Here is a 12,741-nt window from a genome sequence, read left to right on the forward strand (position 1 = left end):
CCCCACGTCCACACCTCAGGAGGGTTGTCTTGCTCCCACTTCCCTTAGAACAGGCATTTGGAGAAGCAGGAGCAGGGAGGGGAGGTTGCTTCTTCTCTCTGCATCATCTGAGAAAGCAAGCCCTGAGGCAGGGAAGGGTGTCATTCCCAGAGTCGGCTTGATGTAGTGACAAGAGCACAGGACAGGAGTGTCCAGACCCGGTGCTGGCCTCAGTTCTGCCTCCCTGGTGACTGAGTGAGCCACTCCCCTCTGCACTCAGTTTCCTCATGGGAGGGAGGAGGCTTGTTAGCTCCTGTGCCTGAGCTGCCTCATCTATAAAAGTGGGAAGTACGGGGGGCAAACCCAGCCTGTGTTTCTGTTCTAAGGAACAGTACGTGGCATCTGGGGGCTTTTGAGTAAGTTTTGCCTTTTTTTTAGCCGCTGTGGACTGTTAAGTCACACAGGCCGTCCCTCAGGTCACACCTCCTCTGTAGGGCTCTCTCCACCCAACGCCTTTCTCTCCCTGACCCCAGTCTCTGACTGCCTTTTCTCCCGGCCCTAGCCTGTGACTGTGACTTCAGAGGAACAGAGAGTCTGGGCTGCGACAAGGCCTCGGGCCGCTGTCTCTGCCGCCCTGGCTTGACTGGGCGTCGCTGTGACCAGTGCCAGCGAGGTTACTGTGACCGCTACCCCGTGTGCGTGGGCTGCCACCCATGCTTCCAGACCTACGACTCAGACCTCAAGGAGCAGGCTCGCCGCCTCCACAGTCTCCGCAATGCCACTGCTGGCCTGCGGCCAGGGCCAGGCCTGGACGACCGTGGCTTGGCCTCCAGGGTGCGGGATGCCAAGGCCAAGATTGAGCAGATCCAAGCAATTTTGGGCAGTTCCTTGGTCACAGAGCAGGATGTGGCCCAGGTGGCCAATGCCATCTTCTCTATCAGGTATCGTTGTCCCTGCACAGCACTTGGAGAATTAAGCCACATAGGTTCATATAAGGGACACGCTGGTCTTTCCTTACCTTTTTACAGCCCTTTATAGTTTACAAAACATTTTCACATGCACCCACACTCAACTACTGTGACAGTCCTGTGAGGATGGAGTGGTGGCTGTTATTACTTCTGTTTTACAGGTGAGGAGACAGGCATTGATAAATGATGTCATAGCCACGTGGCCACTGAGGGGCAGGGCTGGACTCAGAGCACAGGCAAGGAGCCCAAGCCCAGGACTCTTTCAAGTGCTTGGCGCTGCCTGTAGGAGATAGTCAGCTCTGGATTAGTCACCCTGGTGGAGGGCATCCTAGAGGCAGGGGTGCTAAATATAGATCCCAACTTGCTTTTGGAATGGAAGCCATCCCACCCACGCCCCCCTCCCACCAGCAGAGGTGACTTCTCAGTGAGATTTGGTTCTGGAAGATTCTATAATTAGTTTATATTTCCTGAGCACCAGTGGACTGGTGGTACACAGAGATGTCCAGGCAGCAGGGAAAAGGTAGCCCAAGAGGATTAAAGGCTGAGCCTCTTTTACTCATGGAGGTGCTGAGCTTCTTCAGGGGCCTGAGCAGAGGAGCCAGAGCAAATGTTGGAAATCATTTGTTCATTCACTCCACAGATTTAAAAGCCCCTGGTGTGATCCAGGCATTTCACAAGGTGTGAGGGACATTACAGTTCACAGGACACGGTCTTCACCCCCCAGAGGCTCTTGTGCAGCTGGTTGATGTGCCAACAGTGAAGAATAGTAATGTGGACATGTGAAAAGAAGCTAAAGCTACCCTAACGGGTGGCTGTCGCAGGCTTTACAGGGGAGGTGCCATCTGACCTGAGTTTCTAAACTGTGTAGTATGTCCATAGGGGTTCAGAAGGCTGGGAATGCAGGTGTGGAGGGTGGGACGTGGTATTCTATGGCCGAGCAAAGCCTGAGGTGGAGGATGTGACACTTGTGGGAGGGAGTTAAGATGGGTGGACAGATAGAGGGCATGGGGAGAGAGGACCCTGAGAGCCCCATGGTGGTGAGCCTGGGGTGCATCATGTGCCCCCTTCACATGGGCATTTCCAGCCAGAAGGTGATGGGTTTGCAGCTCAGTGGGGTGGTGTGTGCCCCAGAGGAGCAGTTTGGGAGCCATAGCTCAAGTCAGACAGTAAGATGCCAGGAGGAGAGGGACAGGGTAGCAGAGAACTGTGGAAGGGGGAGGAGAATGGAGAATACTAAGGCCAGAGAAGTCAAGGAAGGAGAGCATTTAACAGTCCACCTGCAGAGGGATGGAGCAAGGCTGTGTCCCTGCCTTGGGGACCCCAGCCTCTGCCCAGAAGAATTGTCTTCAGCTGGTGGATTCTCCCTTCTGTTGCTTTGCTGAGGACAACTCCCCTGTGCAGCCTGATTCTCCTAACTCAGGGGCAGCTTTACCAAGAGGAGGTTGATTCTGGCAAGGCAGAATGTTACATGTTAGCCCATACTCTTCTCCCATCCTAGGCGGACTCTCCAGGACCTGCAGTTGGATCTTCCCCTGCTGGAGGAGATGTTGTCCCTTCCAGGAGACTTGGACAGTCTGGACAGAAGCTTCAATCACCTCCTTGTTATGTATCAGAACAAGAGGGAACAGTTTGAAAAAATAAGCAATGTTGATCTTTCAGGTGAGAAGAGAGGGACCCAGACAACCCGCCTCTCCCCATCTGCTCCTTCCCATCTCTCCAGGCCTCCTGTGCCATGGACAGCTCTCTCCCCTCCCCTCGTTCCACAGGAGCCTTCCGGATGCTGACCGCAGCCTATGAGCGGTCATTGCAGGCTGCTCGGCAGATCTCGGACAGCTCCAGCTTGCTGCACCGGCTCAGGGAGGACCGCAGACGAGCAGAGGGGCTGGACAGGCTGGTGGGAAGAGGTGAAGGTGATGGTAGCCCCGATCTGGCATCCCTGCAGCTGGAGATGGCCTCCTTGCCTGATCTGACACCTACCATCAATAAGGTGACTTAGGGAATGGGAGTCCCTCTTCTTGGGACCTCCACCCTAGCTTATCACACAGGGACTACTGCCACATCCCCACATTTCCCATTAGGGCAAACCTGCCCCAGTGAGAACCTGCTCACCCATCCTGACCCTCATGCCCCTCACTGTGTACTCAGGCGTTGCCAAGGAAACACGTATCTGATGCCGGTTGTCATGGGGATGTCTGACTGTTTGTTTCCTGGTGTGGGGTGGGGATGGTTGTCGAGAAGCCTCTTTGACACCCCCATCTCTCCACAGCTCTGTGGCGGCTCCAGGCAGATGGCTTGCACCCCAGGAGCGTGTCCTGGTGAACTGTGTCCCCAGGGTAATGGCACTCTCTGTGGCTCCCACTGCAGGGGTGCCCGCCCTAGGGCTGGAGGGGCCTTCCGGATGGCAGGGCAGGTGGCTGAGCAGCTCCGGGGTTTCAACTCCCAGCTCCAGCAGACCAGGCAGATGGTAGGTACAGCAGGAGGGAGGTGGGCACAGGTAGGAGGGGGCAGAGAGGAAGGAGCTCTGCAGGCAATCCAGAACTTTCTTTTTCCTTTTCCTTTTTTTTTTTTTTTTTTTTTTTTTTGGTACTAGGGATTGAACCCAGGGGCACTTAACCACTAAGTCACATCCCCAGCCCGTTTTTTATTTTGTTTAGAGACATGGTCTCACTAAGTAGCTTTAGGGCCAGAATTCCCAGTTTAAAGTCAGAGACTAAAGCCCAGAAATATTAGGTGATTTTGTTAAGGTTCCACAGCAAACATGATATAGAGTTGGAACCAATGTTTCTGAGGTGTTTTTTTTTTTTTTTTTTAAACCCAACATCCATATTGTATCTTCTGGGGCCAAACTTGGTTGGTGACAGATGCTTTGTAAGTAGGTCCTGAGGTCGAGGATGATCCATGGAATCCTTGGGGGCTGCTGAGAGGCGCCATGGAGTCCTGGCCCCTTCTAACACATGGTGTGTCAACAGATTAGGGCAGCTGAGGAAGCTGCCTCGCAGGTCCAATCAGATGCTCAGCGCCTAAAGACCCAGGTGAGCACCAGTCACTCCCAGATGGAGGAAGACATCGGACGCACACGGTTCCTCATCCAGCAGGTCCGGGACTTCCTCACGGGTGAGCTGGCTTCAGTCTCCCCTCAGCTGGTGTCCAGCTCCTGCCTTTCCCTTATTCCCATTCTCATTCAACCATCCCCGGTCTCCCTCCCTGCCTCCATGGCCTCCAGCACCCTGGACCCTGTCACTCATCTGGCCTCTCCAAGGACTTCCCTGCCTGTTCCCTGTGTGTGATCCATTCCCAAAAGCATGGTCTGAGACACCTTTGAGAAATATGTCAGATGGCTTCCCACTCTTGCTTTAAATCCTTCAAAGGCTTCACCTTATTCCTTGATAAACTCCCAGCTCCTCTCTTGACTCACAAGGTCTGGCTCTTGTCCATCTCCTGGATGTGACCTTGCACTCCTCCTTCCTTCACTCACTGGATACCCTTTTCTCTTTGCCTTCCTGGGATGCTCTTTCCAAGGTGGCTGTTTCTCATCTTCCAGGTCTCAGTTTCAGCATCTCCTCTTCAGAGGAGCCTTCCCTGACCACCCTGCTTGTGGTCAGCCCCCTGCTCCCCATTCCCCATACCTTCACCCTGCTATTTAGGCTCTGCTTATGAAGTTCATTTGTCTGTAAATATGTCATGTGTCTCCTCACTAGACTGCAGACTCCAAAAGGGCAGGGATGGTTGGCTATCTGGTCTATGGCTGTATCACCATACCTACCATAAGGCTAGATACAGAATGCACCCAAACTGATGAATGTGATCTCTTCCCTGCTGTCCTGGAGAGTGGGACAGGGCTGTGCAATAGAAAGAGCCTTGGACAGGACTCAGGAGACTTGTGTGACTTTGGAAATGTTGCTTTTTCTCTTTGCCCCATCTTTTGCTTGCAAATGGAAATGGTAGTATTTCACAAGTTTATTCTGAGGATCAAATAACTGATGTAAAATGTGCTTTGAAAAATTAAAGGTGCCTCCGGAATGTGAGTTGATATTATTAGATTTCTGGTCTCTGCCAGGAAATTTGCTGGCTGGGAGCCCAGTTAATATGAGCTGAGGGTTTGGTGTAATGACAGTGGCTCTTCTTGCTACTATTGCAGTGTTTTTGCCCCAAATAGGCCACAGCTCTCTCCTGAGTGCAGATGGCAGGTCAGAGAGAGGCAGGAAGGATCCACAGAAATCCTATGACTTGCTTGAAGCCATAAGGCCCACGGGGGGGAAATGTTACTAGGGATGCAGGGAGATGGTACCCAGCAAAGAAGCATGAAGGGGCAGGCCGAGGTTTGGGGCTCAGACTCACAAATAAGGGAAACTTGCCCTTATGTAGGCTAAGAGGCCACTCATCTTGAATTAACCACAGCCAGGACCCAGGCCAGGAGGTGAGATGGAGCTGGAATTCCCAGGCTGGCATAAGCAGGCAGGGAACAACCAGTCCCTTTTTGTCCTCTCAGTTATGCTGTGTCTCAGGTCAAGTCCTACCATGGGTCCAGAGGCAGAGAGAAGGAAAATTCTCACAGTTATCAAAGTGGTGGGTTCTAGCTTCAGAGAACTCTTACAGGAGGTGGGTGCTAGCTGCTGTTGGTATACAGGGTCACAGCATGGGAGGGAGAGTGGCAGGTCTATGGAGGAGGGAGGTGACATCATTTTTCTTCACTAGTTCTTCAAATGGAATTGAAAAAATTAATAGGTAGAGTTCATTCCTAAGTACCGGGTACTGTTCTAAGGGCTTTGCATCGATTATATTATTTAATTCTAGCTACATGAGCTAAGTACTATTATTACTTTATTTTGCATATAATGAATCTAGGCACAGAGAGGTTATGCAACCTGTCTAGGAACATCCAACTTGGAGGTGGTATGGGTAGGATTCAAGCCCATTGTTCTCACTCAGTTGTGCACATCTACATTGTTGCATTATGGGATGGACATACACACTCACTTTCGCTTTTGCTGATGTTTTCCCTCTCTCTGGATTGTCTACCTTCCCTTGTCTCCCCTTACCTGGATAAGTCCTGCTCATCCTCTAAGAGTTCTCTCAGGAAAGAACTCCAGTCTCCAGAAAGCCTCCCTGGTCCTCTAGCCTGGGTGAGGCACACCTCTACCCTCATTGGTTTTGCTTCCTTATTTATCAACATGTATCTCCCACTAGATCCCAAGCTCCATGAAGGCAGGGACTGCGGCTAATTTGATTTGCAGTCTCAACTCCTCATGTGCTGTTGTGCAGAACAGGAAATATTGACTAGGGCCCACTCCAAGCCTCAGAAGGCCAGGAACTGAGTGTGGTGCAGCTGCAGCCTGGGTGAAGTTTTGCAGAATACATGAAGCACCAGAGCTGGGAGGGGCTATGTTCAGCGAGGGAGGCTTTGCTGGGAGGATGAGGATTAAGCCTTATTTGGAGAGGACTCTGGGTTAGAGGAGAGGTTGAAGTCAGTATGGTCAGGGTCCTGGTGCATCTTGCAATGGAATAAATCCAGTTAAACCCAACTGCAGTTATGCCTTGGGCTCCTATGTTAAGCTGCCGGCGGCTGGCCCTAGGGACATGGCAGTGAATAGGACTAGCTTCCACCTTCCAAGAATGTCCTTCCACCTGGCGTGAGAGGGGTCTGGGGAAGAGACTCGTGTAGCCAGCTGGTGAGGAAACCTGGCAGGCGTGGAGCAAGCCTGGGCCCAGGGCCACAGAGGAGTTCAGGCCCAGGCCAAACCTTCTGGTGGGTGGGGCCTCCTGGACACTTCCATTCAGGTAAAATCTGTAAAAGCTAATAGAAAGATGTCATCTCTGTACTTCTGACCTCACTCTCTGACTCAGAGTTGGTTAAAAACTCTTGCTAATTGTCACATCACAACTTCAGAATGTGGACCAATAGTCCTATTTCCGAGATTAGGAAACTGAGCACAGAGAAGTCACATGACTTGTTGTGAGGTTGTGAGGTTGCTTGAATGGATAAGGGGAAGCCTAGATCTGGAAGTCATTCATCTTCCCCACAAACATGAAGGACCTCCAAGTGCAGGCACTGTGCTAGGGTCTGGGGAAAGAGCTGTGGGCAAAAGCCAGTCCCTGTTCTCATGGAGCTTACCTTTTCGTGGGGAGAGAGACAAAAATCAGGTAAATGAGTTCAGCATTTGCACACGGGTGGTAAGCACTGGAGAGGAAGATAAGGCAGAAAAAGAGGATGAGAAGTCTGGCTCTAGTGTGGATGGAGGTCCACGACTGGCTTCTGAGAAGGTGACATTCCAGCAAAGAGTGCTAATCCTTATTTGCCTTTGAGCACTTCTTTGGGAGGGGGGCTGGGAAGCAGTCTCATGGCCAAGGAAGCAGCTCCGGTCCCTGACTGCTCCCCTCAGTTTGGGGCTGATTGCAGCAGACACTGCTCAGTACCAGCTGTACGCACCTCCTCCTCCTCCTCCTCCCAGCCCGCAGCTTCCTGTGGCACCAGACACTTAGTTGCCACAGCTGTGCTGACACGCCTCCTCCTCACAGCACAGAACACAGGACAATCATCCTACAGCATCTCTGGAAATTCCTAGAGAATGGGCTCCTGAGTTTGCTTGAGAGTGGGCAGTATTTCTCCCACATCAGAAGGGCCACAGAGGCATTGTCTATGGTGCTGTTTAAGAGGCTGCTGATCCTTGGGGTGGTGAGTGGCCTCCCCAGTCTGATGGATGGCTGTCTTCCAGACCCTGATATGGATGCAGCCACCATCCAGGAGGTCAGTGAGGCTGTGCTGGCTCTGTGGCTGCCCACAGACTCGGCTACAGTCCTGCGGAAGATGAACGAGATCCAGGCCATCGCAGCCAGGCTCCCCAACGTGGACCTGGTGCTGTCTCAGACCAAGCAGGACATTACGCGGGCCCGCAGGCTCCAGACTGAGGCTGAGCAGGCCAGGTAGGGCCTGGGGCCCTGAGTTTCTCCCTACCCAGGTTGTCCCCCAACCCTGTTTCTGGAAGAGAGGAACAGAGGTCCAGGAACACAGGGGGCGCTGCCTACTGTGATGGGGATAGTTGAGTGATATGAAAAGTCCAGGTTTCACTTCACTTACTGGACCCTGTATTCCATAAAAGAAACGGCCAAGGGGATGTCTTGGGTATAACACATACTCACTATCCCCTCTTGGTGGGGTCCCAGGAGGGAAGAGCTACAGAGCTAACATTGTCCCTGGTCTTTGTCTCAGCTGGAAAGGGTGTTCTCTCAGGCTGGTGCGTGAGTTAAACTACACATTTATCATTCACTGTTCACTCCTTCTCTCTCTGCTCTTCCTTCCTGTTCCTTAGGAGCCGAGCTCACGCAGTGGAAGGCCAGGTAGAGGATGTGGTTGGGAACCTGCGGCAGGGCACGGTGGCATTGCAGGAGGCCCAGGACACCATGCAAGGCACCAGCCGCTCCCTTAAACTTATCCAGGACAGGGTCGCTGAGGTGAGGCCTTATAGATTCTTCTCCCCCATTTTAGAATGAATAGACAGATTTAGGCATAAGGTATAGAAGATGCTAGAAGGTGACCTTGTTGACCAAGCTGGAGGTCTTGAGAAGGCTGGTTTACAAGCCTCAAGTCTGGTTTTGAGCTCTTGCCCAGGATGCAGAAAAGGCAGGGGTGGACCCTAAGGCAGGGATAGGGTTGACTGAGCTGGAGAAGGAAGAGGCCTGGATATCATGGACAGGCAGGGGCTGAGGGAGAGCCATTGTGATGTCCTGGTTGAACAGACTTTTCCCTGTCTGTAAAGTGGGAGAAAAGATGGCAGAAGCATGCTGTTGGCTGCCTGTAAGAGTCACTACAAACTTCCAGATTTTTTCCCTTTTTCCACAAAGGTTCAGCAGGTCCTGGGACCAGCAGAAAGGCTGGTGATGGGCATGAGGGAGCAGCTGGGTGACTTCCGAGCACGGATGGAGGAGCTCCACCGCCAGGCCCGGCAGCAGAGGGCACAGGCAGCCCAGGCCCAGCAGCTTGCAGAGGGTGCCAGCCAGCGGGCACTGAGTGCCCAGGAGGTACAGAGAGGGCGAGTTAGCCCAACAAAACATAGCCAGTGAAGGGCTTCAGGATTAACTCAAATTTAGCCTCCACTGCTTCTGTGTAACTGGATTGGGAATGCTGAAGATGATCCAGTCCAGTTGAGACATCTGGAGCTGTCTACAGATGAGGCGGTCACTCGCCCCTGACCAAAGCTCATCTATAAAGCAGGTTTCTTACTGTGTTATCTGGAGCTTGTCTCCTTAATCCCTGGTCTGGACACTCAGCTTAGACCAATGATCTGGGCTCCATCCCTATCAGAGAAGATTGAAGAGCTTCTCCCAGTGTCTCAAGTGCTTCTCCCAAGGTTGGGAATGTTGGCCTGTGCAATCCTGGGATGTGACCAAGTTGCTTTTAAATGGCACCTTAATATAAACCTATGATTATGTGTTTGGCATTATGCTTAAAGTGAGATGGGGGGGGTGACAGGAGCGAGAGATGGAGGGAGGGGCATGCAGAATTTTAAGACATAATCTGGGGCACAGTGGTTTTATAGGTGAAATATATGCATGGGGGATAGTAGGAGGCACCTCATCACTGTGTGTTGATTCAGATGATGTCAAATGCTTTAGCTACAGCCCTTTGATGATGGTGATACTGAAGTGGTTCTACTTTTTTCAGGACTTTGAGAGAATAAAGCGAAAGTATGCTGGGTTGAAGGACCGTTTGAGTCGGAGTCCCATGGTGGGTGAGCAGGGCAGTCGGATCCTGACTGTCAAGACAGAGGCAGAGGAACTGTTTGAGGAGACCATGGAGATGATGGACAGGATGCAAGGTGAGGGGCATGGACTGCTGGGAATCCCTGAAGGCTGGCCCCCTCCCAGGGCTGCTGAGGTCCACTCTGGTTGGAGCAGCAGTGCTAAGGGAGTGAAGTCAATCAGGGTTAGCATGTGTGACAGGGCTGTGGGGAATCAGGAGTGCTCACATTGACTTGGCCTGCCCCGAAGAAGCTTGCACTCCAGATGAGACCAACGGTACCCCAAACTGTGTTTAATAGCCTGAGGTGGTCTGTGAAAGGGACATGACTAATGAGTTCTAGGAGACCAATTTCTTCTGAGAGAAATGCTTAGTGGAGGTGAGAAGGAGGTGAGAAGGAACAAGGCATGTCTTGAGGATGGGACAGGAATCGGCCAACAGGAGAGGAGGTTGACCAGGACCTGTGGGAGACACATAGCATGGCTCCACGTGGCTGGCCTCCAACCCAGATGAAGAGGGTAGACTTGGCCCTGCATATGGCAGGGAACAATCCAGGGGTTCTGAATATGGCAGAGACATCATGATAATAGCTTTTAAAAGGGTTCTGAGCTTTCCTCAGAAAGAGGAATAAGGAATCTAGAAGCCACTCATTCTCTAAGTTGTGATGGTGGGTGGCATCACTGGGCTGGTGTGTTCAGTGAATGCTTCACAGTTTCTCTGAATTTTGGCAAAAACCTCAGTGGGTAGCCAAGTGGACACCATAGAGAAGGTTGGATTGGTGGGTTCATAATGAAGAAATGGGAGGCTGTGGCCACCCACCCACAAAGGGCCAGGAGCTGAACTCAAGGAAGGAACCAGAGCCTGGGTCAGTGCTTTTCCTGGCCTTGCCCATCAATGCTCTGTAGGAAGATAATTTATTTGTCAATCTGTGTATGACAGAGAGTTAATACACCAGGCAATTGCAAAAGATGAAAAAGATGGGATTAAACCAACAGGATGAAATTAAGTCAGGATAAACCTTCCCTCTGGCCTTTGTGGGCCTAGACCACAAGTACAGCTCAGGAGAGACCTGGCTTCTCAGTGGATCATGTCACAAATTGTTACTCACCTGAGAAAGACCCAAGAGTTCTGAGTAACTGCAAGCTTGTTTTGAAACAGCAATGTCTTGCTACTCCTGAGAGCTAATAAACACAAAGCAGCCAAAGTAAGGGGGATCAGTAAAAGCTTAGGGGTAATATTCAAACGACTTAGCAACGGGTGCGGCACATACCCACCATCTAGAATAGTCTCAGGTCATAGCATTGGAATGGAAATTTACCCGCTGGAAGGAATTTACTTTAATTGGAAGATAATGGCGAGGATTATGCATGAAGGAGGCCTCTGGAAATGGGGCCCTGAAATGGAACAGCAATAATATAACCACTTGTGTGGATGTATTTCAAGATCTGACCAACCTGTAGGCCCATGTGGATGTTCACTGGCTGGCACTCTCTTATGCTCATCTTCATAAAGGATCAACAAAACTGCACACATCAGGAAGAGAGTGACTGGGGTGGGAGAGAGGGAGGGACCCAGCAATTGTATCAGATGAGGAATGGAGACCTTTAACCTGGAGAAAATGAAGCCTTCCATGTGGGACTTCCATGTGGGAGCAGAGCAGATATATTCCTACATACCCAGGAGACAGACCTGGGACAATGGGGTGGAAGCAAGAAGTGGTTAGATTTTAGTTGTCTTGTTTAGCAAATAATCAGAGCTGCCTAAAGTTGGAGCCTTGTACGGTAGTTGTGCTCCTTCCCTCATCTTGGTGAAATATAGGCTAGGGGAATGTAGAGTAGCACAGGGGACTCCTGCCTAGGGCACACAGGCCAGTCTGGGTCATTTTTCAGTGTTCTTCAAGTCCTTCACATATAATCAGACAGGACCAGGATGGGGGTGGGGTAGGAAGAACTAGATTAATCTGGGGTAACATTTTGAGGGGGGAGAGTGGGCAAGTGTCAAGATGCCTACTTAAGTGTTACTGGTAGGATGGCCCCTGTCCAGGTCCAACAGCATTGGGCTGCTAATCTTGGTATCAGTATCCCTGCCCCCATCAGCCTGGTACAACTGAGAGAGCCTAGAGAAGACAAGAGGGGTGAGGGGTTAGGGGATAATCAGAATTGGGGGTCTCCAGGACTGGAAAGAGGGGAGAGGCTTCAGTGACCACCACCTGGAGGCCAGCCTCTGCCGAGTTGGTTCTCCTGCCCATGCTGCCTCCAGGCAGGGGGAGGAAGGAGAAGGGATGGAAGTCTTTGGGTATCTCACCATCTACTCCTCCTCCCCACACTGTTCCATCTGCCTCAGACATGGAATCGGAGCTGCTGCAGGGGAGCCAGGCCATCATGCTGCGCTCAGCAGACCTGACAGGACTGGAGAAGCGCGTGGAGCAGATCCGAGACCACATCAATGGGCGTGTGCTCTATTATGCCACCTGCAAATGATCTCCAGCTCCCTTTGCTTCTGGGGAGGGGGCAGATCGGGTGGAATGTTTTCTGACTCCAGGAGACTTGGATGCCACCCAGGAAGAGCCTGTGCTGATGGGACAGCTACATTTGTGGATAGAGATGGTATAGGTGGGTCTGTCATCATGCCTGGAAACTCCCAAGTGGGGAGAGCCAAGCTGGGCAAGGTCTCTGTCCTTGTCCTCTGTTGTGACTGAATCCTGGACCAACACAAAAATGTAATGAAAAAAGATGTGCAAATGAAAAGTCCAATAAAAATCTTTGGAAACAAACTAGAAGCTCAGGGAGGGAAATGGTCTGTCTTCCCATTCAATAAACTTTTGTCATTTATTTCTGACTCTCATTGGAGTTCCTATGAGCTCAAGACCGTTGAGCTGCCCTACTTGCTCAGTCTAGCTTGCTCATTACCTGTACCTAGGGAGACTGGGCCCTTCTGCTTCAGGACCAGATAGACCTCAACCTTGGAAGGCCAGAGGAACAGTTCCCACCTTTGAACAGCAATCCAGCTTCTAGTTATAGATGTGGAAATAGAAACTCAGAACGGGAAGTAATATGGCCA

At 51.4% G+C, this 12,741-nt stretch overlaps 1 protein-coding gene across 1 annotated transcript in view; it reads left to right on the forward strand.

Annotated features, from left to right (window-relative positions):
• Lamb3 (laminin subunit beta 3) overlaps nt 1-12,482 on the forward strand; it is a 58,986-nt gene extending 46,504 nt beyond the window's left edge. Inside the window, exons 16-25 of the mRNA XM_026387499.2 lie at nt 542-920; nt 2,446-2,606; nt 2,714-2,934; nt 3,214-3,411; nt 3,917-4,061; nt 7,661-7,868; nt 8,255-8,396; nt 8,787-8,963; nt 9,607-9,760; nt 12,025-12,482. Of these exons, the coding sequence (XP_026243284.2) occupies nt 542-920; nt 2,446-2,606; nt 2,714-2,934; nt 3,214-3,411; nt 3,917-4,061; nt 7,661-7,868; nt 8,255-8,396; nt 8,787-8,963; nt 9,607-9,760; nt 12,025-12,161 (1,922 nt within the window). The 3' untranslated portion in view covers nt 12,162-12,482. The remainder of the gene's footprint in view (nt 1-541; nt 921-2,445; nt 2,607-2,713; nt 2,935-3,213; nt 3,412-3,916; nt 4,062-7,660; nt 7,869-8,254; nt 8,397-8,786; nt 8,964-9,606; nt 9,761-12,024) is intronic.
• Nucleotides 12,483-12,741: the final 259 nt, after the last annotated feature.

Source organism: Urocitellus parryii, chromosome 9 (genome assembly GCF_045843805.1).
Source record: "Urocitellus parryii isolate mUroPar1 chromosome 9, mUroPar1.hap1, whole genome shotgun sequence".
NCBI classification, from domain to species: Eukaryota; Metazoa; Chordata; class Mammalia; order Rodentia; family Sciuridae; genus Urocitellus; species Urocitellus parryii.